We start from the raw sequence: 18366 nt of genomic DNA, 5'->3' as shown, positions 1-18366 counted from the left end.
TACCCCCACAGCATTGACTACCACTTTCACCTACCTGTGCACGGACGCTCTGAACCTCAGACCCACATTCCCACCTGTCTGCTGAGTGCCACAGACCCAAGTTCAACATGACCCAAAACACACTCTTCCCCCTTCCTCCTCTGCATTCCCTCTTTACTTCTGGCACCACCAACCATCTAAAACAGGAAACGGCGTCATCCCCAGCAACACCCTCTCTCTTGTTCTCAACAGCCCATCAGTCATTATGTCAGATTAATTCTGTCTCTACAGTCTCTCAGACCCTCCCCTCCTTCCCATCCCCACCGAGCTAGCCTTAGTTCAGCCTTAGACCATCCCAGGTTATTACAAGAGTCTCCTGACAGCCCTGATCCAGATTCTCCCCTTTCAGTCTCCTTCCGGTTAGCCCCAAACACAATCTCACCACCTCCCTGCCTAAACCCTCCAGCGGTTTCCCTGCCCACAAAACGGAATCATCTTAGTACAGCACTACAAGCCATTACAAACTTGGCTTCGTTGAGCATAGACTCATCAATCACCGCTCCTTTGATCCCAAGTTCTCTTAAATTCCAGCCACTTGGATTTACTCACCTTCCCCCTTATGCCTCTGCACATGTCACCAGGGCCATTCTCCCTCGTCATCTTCAAGGCTCCGCTCAATGGCCACCTCTTTCCTGCGGATTCCCCTGACACCTCCATGTAGAGCTAGTTATTCCCTCCTCTGCTTCATACAGCGTTTTGGACATATCTCTTATGATATCACATTTTATATAAAATACTGTTTCCCTTATTCCATTATGAATTCCTCCAGGGCAGAGAGTTTTTATTCACCTCAGTACCCCAAGCACGGAACACGAAAGACACTCCATGTTGAATAGAAGCCTGAACCAGCACCAGGCCCTGGGGGATATAAGCTGGCTCTGAGCTTCCACATAGAAGAGCTCCGGCATTGAGAACTGCACCATGGCAGGAATTACCAGTCACACACACACTCCACAGAGATAGCTCTTTCTTCTCCAGATAGGAGCCTAAGAAACTAAAATTGCAGAGACAGCCCTAACTGGTTTGGCTCAATGGATAGAGCGTCGGCCTGCGGACTCAAGGGTCCCAGGTTCGTTTCCGGTTGAGGGCATGTACCTTGGTTGCGGGCACATACCCAGTAGGGAGTGTGCAGGAGGCAGCTAATCGATGTTTCTAACTCTCTATCCCTCTCCCTTCCTCTCTGTAAGAAATCAATAAAATATATTTAAAAAATTAATTAATTAATTAAATTGCAGAGACAGCCCCCAGGCCCTATGGAATTGGGTAGTGACACTGTTTCAATCTCTAGGCTTCCAGGATGAGAGGGCCATAGCCAGACCACTAGGCTCAAGAATGTGCAGCTCATCTGGGAAAACAGCTCTAGTGGGTGTGACAAGGGTCCAGTCTCTGCTTCGGTGAACACGCCTCCCCCTGCCACCCCTCGCCACCCCCCTCAGGGATATGTAGGAACTTGGGAAGGTCAGACTGGATACCAAATTTGCCCATCAGTCAAGTGCAAATGGTACGAGCCTGAACTTCAAAAGAAAAATGATATAAGCCAAATTCAGAGTCTCCAGGATGGCAAGCCCTAAACATCTGAACCAGTGAATGCTCAGCACTTACTTTCTCAGGGGACTCTGAGGACCCAGCTCTCATGTCCCTTGGTATGGGACAGATAATCCATGTCCCCTCGAATCCTCTGCTACAATCCCTCCCAAACCGTAACTCCAGGAAGCCACTAGCCATGAGGGCAGAGTAAACTTATAGTGGCAGTTGCCAGTGGTATTATGATCCTCCCAACTATTTTGAGTCCTCCCTAACAACTTCTTCTCCTTTGTAGCCTCATGTCAGTCAGGCCCAATTTATCCATTTTTCCTTAGTGTTGCCTCCAGCATCCTTCCTCTATCCCCCATTAGCACTATCATCACTTTGGTCTGCCATTGAATAGCTTCGAGAATTAAGGCAAATCATTCTCCCTCTTTGGTGTCTCAGCTATAACACAGGGTAACAGCTACCTCACAGGATTATTAAGTCGAATGGGATCATGCCTGTGAAAGGTTCTGTAACCTGTGAAATGTTATACATAAATATAAGGCATGACTATTATCAGCAACCTCATCCTCTATTACTGATATGTGAAGCGTATCTGGCTCCCTGCCTCTCTGCTTTCCCATTTCCAACCACATTATACACCACAGTAAAACTATACATTCTAAATGCTGCTTTCACTAACATGCCATTTCTTACTTGAGCCAACGGTCCTGGATCTGACTTATGCACTGTCATCTCCGCATTACTGTCAGCTGCTTTCCCATAGAGCAGCGGTTCTCAACCTGTGGGTCGTGACCCCTTTGGGGGTCGAACGACCCTTTCACAGGGGTCGCCTAAGACCATCGGAAAACACATATATAATTACATATTGTTTTTGTGATTAATCACTATGCTTTAATTATGTTCAATTTGTAATAATGAAAATACATCCTGCATATCAGATATTTACATTACGGTTCATAACAGTAGCAAAATTACAGTTATGAAGTAGCAACGAAAATAATTTTATGGTTGGGGGTCACCACAACATGAGGAACTGTATTAAAGGGTCGCGGCATTGCCCTGGCCGGTTTGGCTCAGTGGATAAAGCGTCAGCCTGCGGACTGAAGGGTCCCGGGTTCGGTTCCGGTCAGGGGCATGTACCTTGGTTGTGGGCACATCCCCAGTGGGGGGTGTGCGGGAGGCAGCTGATCGATGTTTCTCTCTCTCATGGATGTTTCTAACTTTCTATCTCTCTCCCTTCCTCTCTGTAAAAAAATCAATAAAATATATTAAAAAAAATAAATAAATAAAAAATAAAATAAAATAAAGGGTCGCGGCATTAGGAAGGTTGAGAACCACTGCCATAGAGGATGCTTTCCCTAGTCCTGCAAGCCCCACCCATCCTTCAAAGTCCAGCTAAAGCCCCACTACACTCCATGAGGGACTACATTTAAAAGAAAGGAACTGAGCCCTAGCCGGTTTGGCCCACTGGATAGAGCATTGACCTGTGGGATAGAACACATGTCCAGGTTGCAGGCTCGATCCCCAGTAGGGGGCATGCAGGAGGCAGCTGAGTAATTCTCTCTCATCACTGATGTTTCTATCTCTCCCTCTCTCTTCCTCTCTGAAATCAATAAAAAAATATATTTAAAAAGCAAATAAATAAATGGAACTGAAACAGTGTCATGGAGCATTAAGGGCAACTTCATTTGGAGAAATCGTGGTGGGAACATCTGTCACCTAATCCTTTTAAGAGTCACCTTTTTAAGAGAGATTACACTTTTTTTCCTATTTGATTCTAAGAGACAACCTAGGAACAGAGTTATCCAGATGTATTTCGGCAACAAAACTTCCTTATTGAACTATCCCAAGATAAAAGGGGATGCCGTAAACTTCCCATTCTTAGAAATGTTCAGGCCCAAATTGGCCATCGGGCAAGGCTCTTTTAGGTGGAAGTCACAGGAGTGTCTGGCCCAGAATCATAGCATTGTAGGTCTGAAAGGAACCTTAGCGATCTAGTCCAGTCTCCTATTTAACAGGCGCGGACAGGTGAAGTGACTCATTCAAGGCGACAGCTCCCTCTGGAAAGCAGGAAGAGCATCTCTGGCTTTCAGTCCACTGAGCTATACCCTTGCTACTCAAAGTGTGGTCCATGCCCCAGCAGCATCAGCACTGCTTGGGAACTTGTTAAAAATAAACATGCAACCAACCAGAATCTGTATTTTAGCAAGACGCCCCCCCCCCCCCAGGGGTATACACTATTAAAATTTGAAAACACTGGCCTACGCTGCCCCTTCCAGACCTTGGGTTTCTAACGCTGAAACTGCATTTCCCAGACGGTTTCAGATGTTAAACAGGGCAGCACCCACGAAAAACACTATTTCCCCCGCTCAAATCTGGGCAACTCTCCATATTCTACTTCCAGCAGGAGCTTCCTGGTAATACCATCAGCATATGAATGGCTCTGAAATATTCTGCAGGAGGAAAAACTTTAACCATGAAGTTCCTGGACGTATTTGAGTACAAAATGCCCTTTAAAATGCAGGCACATGCCCCCCGCTCAGGCTCTGGCTGTGCACCAGGTAACGAATGTCAGCTCTGTCCCAGAGCTCCTTGGTTCTCAGTCCCGGCAGCACACACACCAGGTCGGTCGGTGGTCAGCATGGGCTTGCTGCTCGCTTCGCCGCTTTTACATCACTTTCCCTTTCAATTCGGCGGAGTCGCTCGCCTGTGTGACTGAGCTGCGCTTCTGCCCAGAGACGAGGGATGCGCAAGATGACTTCTCCAGGGTCATCCCGCCGGCGAGGGCGGACCCCGCAGTGGGCAGCGCAGACACCCCACACCCGCACCCAGGCCCCATGCTCGAGTCCTCTATGTTTTTTGGTTATTTTTTGTTTGATACCAACTTCTCAACCACGTGCCCACGAGAAGCCTGTGGCTCGGAATGGGTCCGGGGGTGCCTCGGGCGCGCCCCAGGAAGGAGCGGGGAGGGGACCCCGGCGATCCCGGAGGAGGCGGGGGCACCACCACTCGGGCCCGCAGAGAACAGCGCCGGACGGAGCGCTCTGCTGGGCGCGACCAGCCCGGACCCGGGCGGGCGGCCACCCCGCCGCGGCCCACCCCCGCGGCCCCCGCCCCGCACCCCGGGCTCCTGCTGCTCCCAGGCCAGCGCCGAGCCCCCGGTCCCCCGCCGGCAACCTCGCGAGCACGCGGGGGGCGGCGGGGGAGACGGTTGGCAGGGTCGCCGCCTGCGTACCTGTCCGGTCAGGGGCTCCGCGCCCGGCTCCGGCCCCACCGGCGAGCGACGCCCAAGACCGAGCCGGTCCCGCCCCGCCCCGCCCCGCCCGTGTGGGCTGCCCGACGCGCCGTCCGACCACTCTAGGTCCACCCCAGACCCCCGCCCCCTGAGGCCCAGAGGCGCTCTGCGTCCAGGGGACACACTACTTTTCCCCAAGCACCGGTCCAGGCTAAAAGTGGGGCGCCGAGCGCGGCCGAGGGAGCGTCGGTCAGGCACAGAGCTGGACACCTGGAGGGAAGCGGCGCGTGCGCACTGGGCCTGGGAAGCCGCTTAGGACCACAGGCTCCGGCGCGGCGCGGCCAGCGCCCCCTGCCGGACGGTGGCGGCAGCGCGGAGGGGCTGGAGGAATTTTTGCCCCGGGCGAAGGGTTCCCCCGAGAATGGCTAAGTTTTTGCGTGCTAGACTGCTAATTAAAACAATAGTAATAAACCTATCTCGTCAGTTAGCTGGAGGAAAAACTTAATTTTGGCTGCTACTCAGTGTCGTCCACCGTATGGGGATACAGGCATTCTCACGCCTTTATGATGCGGATATAAAATAACGCAAATTTACGTAATGGCATTTTGGCATTTCTTTATTTAAAAAGAGAAAACATTTAAAAGTACAAACCCTGCCCAGCCAGCGTGGCACCGTGGTTGAGCATCGACCTATGAACTGTGAGGTCACCGTTGGATTCCGGTCAGGGCACCTGCCCAAGTTGCAGGCTCGATCCCCAGTGGGGAGCACGCAGGTGCAGCGGGCAGCAGATCGATGTTTCTATCTCTCTCCCTTCCTCTCTCTAAAACTAATAAAAACATGTGTGTGTTTTTAAAAGTACCTCTCCGAGGGCAACTGTAAGGATAAAAGCCTATCTCATCCTTGGTTCTTGGTATAGTGGGAGAAAAATTATTTCTGGTAACTCAAAATAATATACTACTTGTACACATACAAATTTGGGGTCAAAATGTATACCACATGAGTGCACCCCAAATCCAAAGACACAGTGGTCCCAAGTCGGTAGAGTATCCTGGGAACCTGGCCAAACTCAATATAAACCCTCTCTAGGGAATGCACGTTAACTCCAGGCCTTAAATAATTCCTATAGCTATAGTTCCAAGAACCATGAGTGGTCAAAGTGACTAAGCACACTATGAGAAAGAAGCTACCAAAATTATTCAAAACTGCAAAGATTACAGATACTGGGATTTTCAATTACTGTGTGTAAAATGAATAGGTTTAATATTTTTAAAAACAAATTTTAATATAACAAAGGAACAAGCAATTATAAAAATTGACTAGGTAGATTGGCAAAATAACCAATTATAAAAAATAGTATGCCCTAGCTGGTTTGGCTCAGTGAATAGAGCGTCGGCCTGCGGACTGAAGGGTCCCAGGTTCGATTCCAGTCAAGGGCGTGTACCTTGGTTGCAGGCACATCCCCAGTAGAAGATGTGCAGGAGGCAGCTGATCGATGTTTCTCTCTCATCAATGTTTCTAGCTCTCTATCCCTCTCCCTTCCTCTCTGTAAAAAATCAATAAGATATATTTTTTAAGAAATAGTAATAAAAATATAGGAATTAAAATATAGAGCTCTTAGATGGCACAAAAGATTAGTCATAGCAATTAATCTAAAATAAATAGCCTTTCAAAATGAGAGGCAACAAGCATTACTTGAGATATATTTTTTTAAAAGCTATTGGGAAGCACTGATTCAGCAGAAGCCCAATAGTGTTCCAATTAAGAGACAAAGGCAAGGAGTATTAATGAGACAGGGAAGGGGAACAATAAATCAATAGAAGGAAGGTATTTCTACTGGTTGACATATGCTCACATAGTGATATTAATTCTAAACAATGTTTTTAATTTTCAGTCTGGTAGACATCAGTCCAGTAGTCATAACATCTGCTTTCTTTGCGCACAGTTCTTTGGAAGGCAATGTTGCTTTAAGCCCAGTCCAAAGGTTATTTTGCAAAGCTTGGAGCATAAAATGTACAAGGCAGTTTCTCTGGGATTGCAGCTCCATTTTAAAGTGGCTCTGTGGGCAGCTCATCAACCTCATAAGCTAGCTCTGTTTCTATTAATTTTTTGCATAGCTGAAGAAAGAATTAATGAATTGGAAAACAGATCTTAAGAAATGAAAGAGAATAAAGGACAAAAATGCAGCATTAACAAGAAGAAGAAAAATGTGGAAGAGACATGAAAGATAAAGTGAGAAGGTCCAACCTTCATCTAATTGCAAATCCATAAATAAAGAAGATAATAAAAGAGAGACTGAATTTAAAGAGAAATACAGATTCATATGTAGCCTCAGATTCAGGAAATCCAAGGGATTCCTACCTGAATAAACAAAGAAGTGCACGTCTGGATTAATAAAAGTGACGCTGTAGAAAAATAATAGCAAAGATAAAATCTTAAAAGGAGCAAGAGAGAAAAGGCAGTTCCCTGCAAAGTAACTGTTATATTAGCATCTGACTTCTCAATAGCAACAGTAAAAGCCAGAGAATAAAGAAATACTCAGCAATATGAGAAAATAACTGTCAACCTATAACTCCTTAGCCAGCAAAATGATCCCTCAAAAATGAAGATAAAGTGCCGAAACTGGTTTGGCTCGCTGGATAGAGCGTCAGCCTGTGGACTGAAGGGTCCTGGGTTCGATTCCGGTCAAGGGCATGTACCTGGGTTGTGGGCACATCCCCAGTGGGGGATGTGCAGGAGGCAGCTGATCAGTGTTTCTCTCTCATCGATGTTTCTGGCTCTCTATCTCTCCCCTTCCTCTCTGTAAAAAATCAATAAAATATATATTAAAAAAAAATGAAGGTAAAGTAATAAATAAATAAATCTGAGGACGTTTACTATCATTAAGTTCCATATTCATTTTTTATTGCGGCATAACAAATTACTACAAACTCAGTGGCTTAAAAGAACACGTGTAGCCTGCCTGGTGTGGAGTTGCTGAGTATCCATCTATGAACCAGGAGGTCACAGTTGGATTCCTAGTCAAGGAATATGCCTGGGTTTCAGGCTCAGTCTCCAGTGTGGGGCATGCAGGAGGCAGCTGACCAATGATTCTCTCTCATCATTGATGTTTCTATTTTTCTCTTCCTCTCCATTCCTCTCTGAAATTATATTCCCATATATATATATATTATATATATATATATATAATATATATATATATAATATATATACCACATATATATACCACAAATATATATATATACATATATATATACATATATATATATACATATATATATATATATATGTACACACACACACACACACACACACACACACACTCTAGAGGCCCAGTGCACAAAATTCGTGCGGGGGGGGGGGGGGCGGGGTCCCTCAGCCCAGCCTACACCCTCTCCAATCCAGGACCCCACAGGGATCAGGTCTAAACTGGCAGTCAGACATCCCTCTTATAATCCAGGACCACTGGCTCCTAACCGCTCACCTGCCTGCCTGCCTGATCGCCCCTAACCCACTCTGCCTGCCTTCCTGATCACCCCCTAACTGCTCCCCTGCCAGCCTGATCGCCCCTAACTGCCCTCCCCTGCCAGCCTGATCGCCCCTAACTGCCCTCCCCTGACAGCCTGATTGCCCCCTAACCACCTCTGCCTGTGGGCCCGATTGCCCCTAACTGCCCCCCCTGCTGGCCTGATCGCCCCCTAACTGCCCTCCCCTGCCAGCCTGATCACACCCTAACCACCTCTGCCTCAGCCCCTGCCACTGTGGCTTTGTCCATAAGGACGTCTGGAAGATGTCTGGTTAATTAGCATATTACCCTTTTATTAGTATAGATACACACACATGTATTGTCCCTCAGTTTCTGGGTCAGAAGTCTGGGCACAGGTTAGCTGGCTCCTCTGGGACCTTAGAGTCTCACCAAGCTGAAATCAAGGTGTCATCAAAGGCTGCAATCTCATCTGGGTTTTAGGTCCACTTCAAAGCTCAGTGATTATTGGCAGAATTTAGTTCCTGGGAACTGCAGAACTGAAGTCTTAACTCCTAGAGGCTATATGGCCACCTCCAAAATGTGACAGTCTGCTTCTTTCATTGTAAACAAGAGGATCTCTGACTTCTGAGAAGGTCTGACACTTTTAAAAGGCTCACCTGCCGAACAGGTTTGGCTCAGTGGACTGAGAGGTTCCGGGTTCGATTCCGGTCGAGGGCATGTACCTTGGTTGCGGGCACATCCCCAGTAGGGGGCGTGCAGGAGGCAGCTGATCGATCTCTCTCATCGATGTTTCTAACTCTCTATCCCTCTCCCTTTTTCTCTGTAAAAAATCAAAATATATTTAAAAAATAAATAAAAATAAAAGGCTCACCTGATTAGGTCAGGCCCACCCAAAATAATCTCCCCTTTAACACAAAGCCAACTGATTACAAACTTTAATTACTTCAACAAAATCCCACTTTTCAGGTATATAACATAATCAGACATGAAATTTCATCATATTCACTAGTTCTGCTCACACTTAAGGGGAGAAGATTACAGAGAATGTATACACAGAGGGTATGAATCTTGGGGGCATCTTAGAATTCTGTCTACCACAAATCCTCATTAAAGGAACTTCTAAAGAATGTACTTTGGATAGAAGGAAAATAACCCCAGATGGAAGATCTGAGACACAAGAAAGAAGAATGAGCAAAGAAAATAGTAAACATACAGGTAAAGCTACACAAATCTCCACTCTATAAATAATAGCAATATATCTGATTTGTGAGTTTAACAAAATAACAATATAATTAAAGTACAAAAGCATACAGATTCAAAGGAAATAATGTTGAAGAACTCTACATGTGGGTCTCAGAGGATCAGTCCACCTTGTCCAGGTTTGTTAGCTTGACTGAGGTATTCCAGAGGCTTTGGGCCACCTGAGGATCCTGAGCAGCTTTTGCGGGAGGAATTATCACACAGGACCTGCTAAAATATTTTCCAGAAATACCATCCAGCTCCTTCGCCAAGCTCAGGTAGAGAACTGGGTTTGCACCTTGTGTAGGATCCTGTGGAAACACCGAGAGTGGGGGTCGAGGGGAAGGACGGGCGGTCTCACCAGGCAGGCTTTGGCGGGCTGGGGACACTGCGAAGTAGAGCCCTACACCACCCTCTTCCAGCCAAACCAGCTCCTCCGCTCCCCACCTTAATAAAGAAGCTGGAGATCCAGAACGAGAAGCGGTAATACAAAGGTAACAGCCTCATGATCTCCGTGTACACCACACCTGGCTCCACAGAGTTCACCGTCACACCTGAGGTGGCGAGACAGAAGCACAATGCAAAGTGAGGTGAAGGACGATGGGAAGAGAGGATTGAGTGTGGTTCTGCCATGTGCAAGCAGGGAAGGATCCTACCAGGGCAGCTGGGTAAAGGCGACCAGAGACTTGGGGGTGGTACGAGGGACATGAGTGCTCTGTAACCTACATGAATGGTGCTACCCAAGCCAGTAAGGAGACACAAGTATTTGAACGTGTTGGGTTAACTTTAGGAGGAACGTGATGTTTGGTGTTGGTATTGGAAAATACTGAGAGGAGAGGGGTGTTACCGGTGATAAGAGAATTGGAAAAGGTTGAAAAAGAGACATGAGGACAGGGTTGAGAGAACTATAGGGGTACAGGTGGTAAATGGAAGACATTAACAGCTGGCTTGGGATATATTGGGAGTAATTTATGGCCAGGACATGTGGAGAGGTGTGAAGGATTGGGAGTGGAGGAATAGGGGGTGTCAGAGGCAGTTACCTGTCCCTTGAAGCCTCCGGGCAAATTCCCCAGTGATCGAGGTCAAAAGCAGTTTGCTGCAGTAATAGTTCTGGTTGAAGGTCAAAGGTCCACCAGCCCCTGTCAGATGTTCCTCATCAAAGTACCCTTGTGTTTGCCAAGAGGAAGACACGTTTATCACCCGGGCTGACCCTGCCCGTTGCAGCGCTCCTGGGAGGAGAGAGGACCACGTTCCTTCAGTCTGAGTCCTAGTGTCAACTCCCATGCCCACTCCCAGCCTGCTGCTCCAGGGGGTCCGAGGAGAGCAGGGCCCATCAGGGCTTTCCGGAGTGGGCCCCGCCCAGGCACCAGGGCTAGGCACAGGGGAACTTAATGGGAACAGAGACTTCACGTTCATTAGCTGCTTTCCTAACACTCTCTTCCTCTTTTATTTTTTTAATATGTTTTATTGATTTTTTACAGAGAGGAAGGGAGAGGGATCGAGTTAGAAACATCGATGAGAGAGAAACATCGATCAGCTGCCTCCTGCAAACTCCCCACTGGGGATGTGCCCGCAACCAAGGTACATGCCCTTGACCGGAATCGAACCTGGGACCCTTGAGACTGCAGGCCGACGCTCTATCCACTGAGCCAAACCGGTTAGGGCTTCCTCTTTTATTTTAGTGTTTAGTACTTTTCTTCCACTTGCCAGCTGGAACTAATTTAACTGATCCTTGTTTATGTTTGACCACTAAGAGGGGAGAAAGGAGAGGGTGACCCTAGCCTAGCTGGTTTGGCTCCATGGTTAGATCATCAACCTGCGGACAGAAGGGTTGCAAGTTCGATTCCAGGTCAAGGGCATCGATTCCAGGTCAAGGGCACGTGCCACAGTTGTGGGTTCCCCAGCCCTGGTAGGGGTGCATTCGGGAGACAACCAATCGATGTGTCTCTCTCACATCAATCTTTCTCTCTCTCTCTTTCCTCCCTCCTCCCACTCTCTCTAGAAATCAATGAAAAAAGAAATCCTCAAATGAGGATTAAAAAAAGAAAGGAGAGGCTAGGACACTGTCAGAGTTGTCTTTGATGTATTCACACACTCATTCATTCCACAAATGTTCATTAGGCCCCTGGACTGTGACAGACACCAAGATGGGTGCTACGGACACAAGGACACTAGGTTTGGGGGAAAAGAAATATGCAGAGATACTTGGGAAAGTAGTTTTTTAAAAAATAACCATCTCTCAAAGGAACAAAAATAAAATTATAATCAATAAAACAAATTTAAAAAGAAATTAAAAAGAAAAAAGAAATAAAACAAGTTAAATCTTTAAAAAACGAGTATTAACTACACACAAAAAAAGTCTGGATTGTGTAAATTATGAAAAATAGTAATTGTCACATGAGTTTACAGTATTGTTTTCAAAATGCTCAAACTCTTTTGAGCCCTACATTGAAATGAAGAATCACAAGTGGCAATTTGAACAGATGCTGTTTAGCCAAAACTTGCTAGAGAGAAAATTATTCTTAAAGAGGACAACAGGCCCCAAACTTGCAGACACAGTGACATAAAAACCAAAAGGGCTCACAGCCTAGGTGGAGACTGATCCCCATGTTAGTTTGAGAACAGAGAGGTGCACAAAGGGCTTAGGGGACCCCTGATAATTGGGGCAGCTGGAGAGTTGGAGGTGTCAGGGCAGGATCACAGCACAGGCTATATCTGTGCTGAGTCTTGGCAGATGAACTAAAGTTAGCCAGCCTAGGGCAGTGGGAAAAGATTTTCCAAATAGAAGACATCACATGTGCAAACACAGCCAGAGGGGGAAAAATAGAGTGTGGTCCAAGATCTACAGATGGTCTGGCTGGAGATTGGGAGTTGGGGGGTGGGGAGGGTTAAGGAAGGGCAAAAAGTAAGTTTCTCAGTCTTGTAAGTAAAAAGAAGAGGCTTAGACTTTATCCTATAAAGAACAGAGTACCTTCAAAAGATTTTAAGCAAGAAAGTGATATGGCTAAAGTGACTTCTAGAAGTGGCAGAAGGGAGAATCTACACTAATAAAAGAGAAAAATGGTAATTGGCGTACGGCGATACCTTTTTCATTGGCTAATCAGGGCTATATGCAAATTAACTGCCAACTAAGATTGGCAGTTAACTGCCAACTAAGATTGGCAGTTAACTGCCAACAAGATGGCGGCTAATTTGCATATGTAGGCACAATGCAGGGAGGCGAAAGGGAAAGCAGGAAGAAGCCCCCTGCCACTGACAGTGATCAGAAACCCAGGGGGGAGCTAAGAGCTGGGGGGCAGGGCAAAGGCGGCCCTGGGGCCGCCTTTGCCCTGCCCCCCAGCCATGATCGGAGAATCAGGCGCCTTTGCCGCCCTGGCCAGTGATAGCAGGAAGTAGGGGTGAAGCCAGCGATGGGAGCTGGGCACAGTCGAAGCTGGCAGTCCCAGGAGCTAGGGGTCCCTTGCCTGGGCCTAAAGCGAAGCCCACGATCGCGGCGCCCCCCGCTGCCACTGCAGGTCCCCGCTGCCCGGGCCGGACGCCTAGGCCAGAGGCGTTAGGCCTGGGCAGGGGCGGAGCCTGCAACCGCGGGGAGCTGGGGGTCCCCTGCCCAGGCCTGACACCTCTGCCAGAGGCCTCAGGCCTGGTCAAGGGGCCGATCCGGTGATTGGTGATCGGAGGGTGATGAGGGTCAACTCCTCTGGCCGAGGCCTCAGGCCTGGGTGGGGGGCGGAGCCGGGGATTGGGGGGATATGATGGTCCCCTTGCCCAGGCCTGAAGCCTGGGTCAGAGGCGTCAGGCTTGGGCGGGGGGTGGAGCAAGCGATCAGAGGGAGATGGGGGTCCCCTGCCCAGGCATGATTCCTGGGCCAGAGGCCTCAGGCCTGGGCAAGGGGCCGATCAGGCGATCGGAGGGTGATGGGGGTCAATGTCTGAGGGCTCCCAGTATGTGAGAGGGGGCAGGCTGGGCTGAGGGACACTCTCCCCCGCCCCCTCCACACCCAGTGCACGAATTTCGTGCACCGGGCCCCTAGTAGACTATAAAAGGGAAGAGACAAACAATTTAAGAAACCATTCCTTAGGAACACAATTGAGGTTGCCACCTGAATCTCTATATTCCAGGCTGCAGCAACTTTTGCTCAAATAAATGCTTTTTCATAAAAAAAAAAAAAAAAAAAAAAGCAAGCCCTAGCCAGTTTGGTTCAGTGGATAGAGCCATCGGCCTGGGTTTGGAAGAGTCCCGGGTTCGATTCCGGTCAAGGGCATGTACCTTGGTTGCAGGCACATTCCCCCAGTAGGGGTGGGCAGGAGGCAGCTGATCGATGCTTCTCTCTCATCGATGTTTCTAAGTATCTCTCTCCCTTCCTCTCTGTAAAAAATCAATAAAATATATTTTTTTTAAAGAAAGAAAGGAAAGGAAAGAAAGAAAAAACACTAATACTGAGGAAGGTACAAACACCTTGTAATTTGGGGGAAGAGAGAAAAAATATTCATACTCAGAAGTGCATAGAATTTGGCTCGCTCTTTGTTCAATTTCCAATTGGGTTAATGTAATCAGTCCCTAAAGGGTAGATCCTGACAACAGTAGTTGCCTCCAAGCGTTGTGCCCAGATTTCAAGGTTCCCAAGACCCCCAGGGAGCCAGTCAGCCCGATGCAAAAGCAAAGAGTCCCCCAATGCAAGCCGGCTTGCGCTCCCACGGAAAGTCCAGTGGCCGAGAGAGGGAGGCCTGATGGGACAGGGGGCTTTAAAGGGGGGTGGCGTGAGGGCAGGAGAGGGGACTGTGGGCCCCGCCATTGGCCAGGCGCCAGTCGGTACAGGATGTGGTCATAGTGATGGCGTGCACTTCCCTTGATTATTATTGGTCAGTCCAGAGAAATCCTGGGTGTGGCTAGCAGCGGCATCTTCTGGGAAGAAGCACATGGCACCGTCCCAAAATGGAGGACCCAAGGCAAGATGGAGGGCGCAGTCCTCGCCCGGCTCCCGCTGCTGCCGCTGGAACACGCCGCAAGGCAGGATGGCCCTCCCGCACAGCACCTGCAGCCGGCCCGCGGGCGGACCGGGACTCCCGCAGCGGCGTCTGGGCGGCACAGGCCCAGCACACGGGGTGCGGCCGGCGGAGCGGCCCAGCTCTGGAGGAGCGGCATCCGCCCGGAGCAGGCCCGGCCCACGAGGCTGGCACACTGCAGCACGGCGGCCTCCCCGAGCTAGGGCACGCGCCCCACTCCGCTGCCTCCGCTGCCGCACTGGGGCCGGGGGTCCATGCGGCCCGCGTGGGCCCGGCCCGGGGGGCAGCGGGCGGGTGGCAGCCTGCGCTGGGCTCCCGCTGTGGGCCGGGGAGCCGATGCCCGAGGCCGCCAGCAGCACGGCTGGGCCGCGCCTCATGGGGCCTGGCGGCCGGCCCATGCAGGCCCCGGTGACCGGGCCCCGAGGGCCGGATGGACCCCCGGGCCCAGCGCGGGCAAGCGGGGAGCCCACCACGGGGGAAGGGAGGAAAGAGCCAGGCGGTGAGGCCTTCCGCTCCCACGACCTCCCCGGTGGTCGGTCGCCGCCTGGCCCCACCCCTCGGCCTGCCGCCGGCCACGCAGCCGGTCCGGACACTCGGACCCGCTCCGGGGAGGCCAGGCCCTACAGCCGGCGCGGAGGGATTCCAGAGCCAGCGGCCAGACTCCTCCTCCCGCACCGCCCGGAGAGGCCGGCCGTGCGCCTTTCACAAGGAGGGGAATGGAAAGTTGATTTTCAAGGAGAGGAGATTTTCTTAATTTATTTTTTTCCTTTCACTTATTGATTTTAGAGAGAGAAAGGGGGGAGAGAGAAAAACATTGATTTGTTCTATTTATTTATGCATTCATTGACTGCTTCTTTTTTAAAATGTTTTTATTGATTTTTAGAGAGAGTGGAATGGAGAGGGAGATAGAGATAGTGAGAGAGAGAGAGAGAGAGAGAGAGAGAGAGAGAGTCACATCAATCAGCTGCCCTCTGCTCTGCAGCCCCCTACTGGGGATTGAGCCACAACCCAGGCATATGCCCTGACTTGGGAATCAAACCAGTGGCCTTTTGGTGCAGGGGCAATGCTCAACCAACTGAGCCACACCAGCCAGGGCTCAGAAGTTGCTTCTTGCATGTGTCCTGATGGGAGATTGAACCCACAACCTTGACCTATCACAACGACACTCTAACCAACTGAGCTATCCGGTCAGAGCCAAAGAGACTTTTTTTTCTGTATACCCTGTTACACATCTTCAATTTTGTATTTTAGACATATGTTACCTGACTACAAAAGAGGTTATTTCACAACACAGGGAAAATATGTTATGGAGAATTTGCCTGCCACCCATTTCCCCACACACACCTTCCCAGGAAAACCTCAAACCTCCTTAATCGGAAAAGATTACAAAATCAGAAAGTCAATAGACTTGGGCCCAAGGCAATGAATTTTTGGCTGTTGTCCCTGCTGGCCCCTGAGCTTCTTGGTGTTTATGTTCCTAGTGACCTAGTACCAACCTCAGGAAGCTTCGGCTGAGACGATTGACTCTACTGGTCTGACTGGAATTCAGAGCTGAGGGAGGGAGAAGTGGGATCTTTTATCCTCTTGGCTGCATGTTTGTGGGGAGCTGCTATAGGGTTAAACCTCGGACTGACCTGTTGGCAAAGTCACACACAAGTCCCAGCTTAGAGGGCACAGTCCTCTTAGCATAATTAGGCTTGACCTTATGCCGCTCCCTAGATCTTACCTGGGAAGCTAATGGGCTGAGGAAGTGCAGCAAGAACAAGAACAAAAACAAGTGAAGCTCACAAGAACAGTGTAACTTTGGTAACCACTACCTGTTGACCTCTGACTATAAAATAAAGGCTCAGTTTGCCTCAGGATCCTTCTCTGTGGCCTCAGGCAGGCACAGGAAGATCCACGGAGACTAAAGAGAGCTAGAGTTCTGAACGCTGTCTCCGTGTAAAACATTCTTCGCCGACTTGGGAACCCCTGGACCCCCAGGGCTGGACCCCGGCACATGTTGGACTGTCTGGTTCCATTACCAGAATCCTAACCCTGACTTGCGTTGGGCGGTTCCCCTGCTATGTGCCAAAGGAAAGGAAGCTGCCAGGAAGATGCCATGGGGACGGAGAAGCCGGGCTCACACAGAGGGCAGGCACATTTCCTTACCTTGCAGTAGATTTGTGAGCAGAAAGGGCCCGATATAATTGGTGGCAAAGGTGAGATCAAGGCCCTCTGGGGTTAGTGTCCTGGGGATTCCTGGGCGGAAATGAAAACACATGAAGTGGATGATGGAGCGAATATACCGAGCGGGACAGAGTCTAGGGCAATATATTGGGGTTCAATAGGAATGCTCTAGGAGCATGTATGTGCAAAGATGGGGCAATTAAGTGTGAGGCTATAACTGAGGCGGGCTCTCTCGGGCTGTGTGAGAGTCGGGAGTGTTTCCGCAGGGCGCACAGGTGAGGCTTTGGGGATGCCTGTTTTGTGGTCCCTGATCTAGGAAGGAGCCTCCTGAGATGTGTTTGGGGGAAGCACGTCAGGGCACACATACCACAGACTGCAGCGTTGTTAACCAGCAGATGTATCTCAGGACACTCTTGCAGGAGCCACCGGGCAAAGCTCCGGATGGAGGCCATGGAGCTCAGGTCCACCTCCCCAAGCAGAAGGCTGGCATCCTTCGTGGCTGCTTGGATCTCAGCCAGGGCTCGCTGTCCACGCTCTCGGCTACGGCAAGCAAGGACCACCCGAGCCCCACGGCGGGCCAGCTCCTGGGTCACAACCTTTCCGATACCTGGATGGGGGGGTGGGGGGAAGCTTCAGAGCAGGCTAGTCTGGGAAGTGACTAGAGGGTAAAGGAGCAAGGGGGAGGGACAGAGGTGTTGACAGTGGGTGCTGCTTCTCCCCGCTGCCCTCCTGGGGAAGGCTGTTGGGGCTGAGGCCCCTCGTGAGGTGACAGGGTGGAAGGAGCACTCACCGCTGTTGGCCCCAGTCACCACGGCCGTCTTCCCGGTGAGATCTGTGGGGCAGTGCTGCAGGTCCCAGAGCTGAGTCTGATGCCAGAGCCGCACACTCAGTCTGAGCAGGAAGACCAGAATGAGGAGTACAGAGCCAGGACCCCAGGCCTGGGTGCTGAGTAGAGACCACAGTGGCATAGCAGATGACTGGCCTACCACCCAGAGTGGGAAGAGGGTTGTAGAGAGCTAGTCAGTGCTGAGTGGGCGGCAGTAAGGCCGTGGTGGAGCCCAAGATGCAAAATTTAAGGAGGCGCTCTCACATTTGCTCAAGCAACCCATCTGAACCTGAGAGAGAGTTCCTCCTTATAAATTGTGTGACCGGAGCACTTGATTGCCTCACCTCCAATCAAAAATTAACAGAAGGGCTTTCCCTGAGCCCTAAACCCTGCCAAGGCTCAAATCTGCCTCTGAGCCAAACTTGGATTTGCATCTAAAGTGAATTGACAGAGTTCCAGGGACGAGGGAAGCAAGAAATCAAATTCCTCATGTCTTGAATCACTTTATGCCCAAGCGGGGCCATTCCCTTGCTCCCCAACTGATAGGGAACTAAGTTCTCCCAACTGAGGTAGGCCCCACTTGCAGCCCTTACATCCATCTGCTCTTTCGTGAGGAGAGAATGGTTCTCCAGAATTCTGCTGGAGAGTAGCCTTGGCCCTGAAGCAGGGTCTCCTATGGGTGCAAATGGGTTTATTTCCTGGACCCAGTGTTCTATCTTCTTCTGGGCCTGCCAGGACCACTGCTCCTCTCCAGCTCCGCGAGAATACACATCTTTGGAAGAAACTGACAGAGATACCAGGCCAATTCTTAAGGCAACTCAGGTGTTTATTTTGGCAA

At 49.8% G+C, this 18366-nt stretch overlaps 3 protein-coding genes across 6 annotated transcripts in view; 1 reads left to right on the top strand and 2 right to left on the bottom strand.

Moving 5' to 3' along the window:
• DCTN1 (dynactin subunit 1) overlaps window positions 1–4887 on the bottom strand; it is a 31309-nt gene extending 26422 nt beyond the window's left edge. For both annotated transcript variants that reach the window (XR_013996511.1, XM_081101052.1), the window contains exon 1: window positions 4808–4887. The gene's annotated coding sequence lies outside the window, so the exon portion shown is untranslated. The remainder of the gene's footprint in view (window positions 1–4807) is intronic.
• Window positions 1–18366, top strand: part of WDR54 (WD repeat domain 54) — a 34389-nt gene that overhangs the window by 2452 nt on the left and 13571 nt on the right. The gene's annotated exons all lie outside the window — the stretch shown is intronic.
• Window positions 9210–17736, bottom strand: LOC308526082 (retinol dehydrogenase 11-like). The gene is made up of 6 exons (XM_081101078.1): window positions 17493–17736; window positions 17070–17309; window positions 16685–16774; window positions 10571–10759; window positions 9978–10084; window positions 9210–9841 (listed from the first exon to the last, which is right to left on the bottom strand). Exons 1-6 carry the CDS (start codon window positions 17668–17670, stop codon window positions 9653–9655), a joined length of 993 nt encoding a protein of 330 aa, XP_080957204.1. The 5' UTR covers window positions 17671–17736; the 3' UTR covers window positions 9210–9652.

The sequence above is a fragment of the Myotis nattereri genome (assembly GCF_964212035.1).
Source record: "Myotis nattereri genome assembly, chromosome: 10".
In the NCBI taxonomy this organism is placed as follows: domain Eukaryota; kingdom Metazoa; phylum Chordata; class Mammalia; order Chiroptera; family Vespertilionidae; genus Myotis; species Myotis nattereri.
This window is presented reverse-complemented; position numbering and strand designations above follow the sequence as displayed.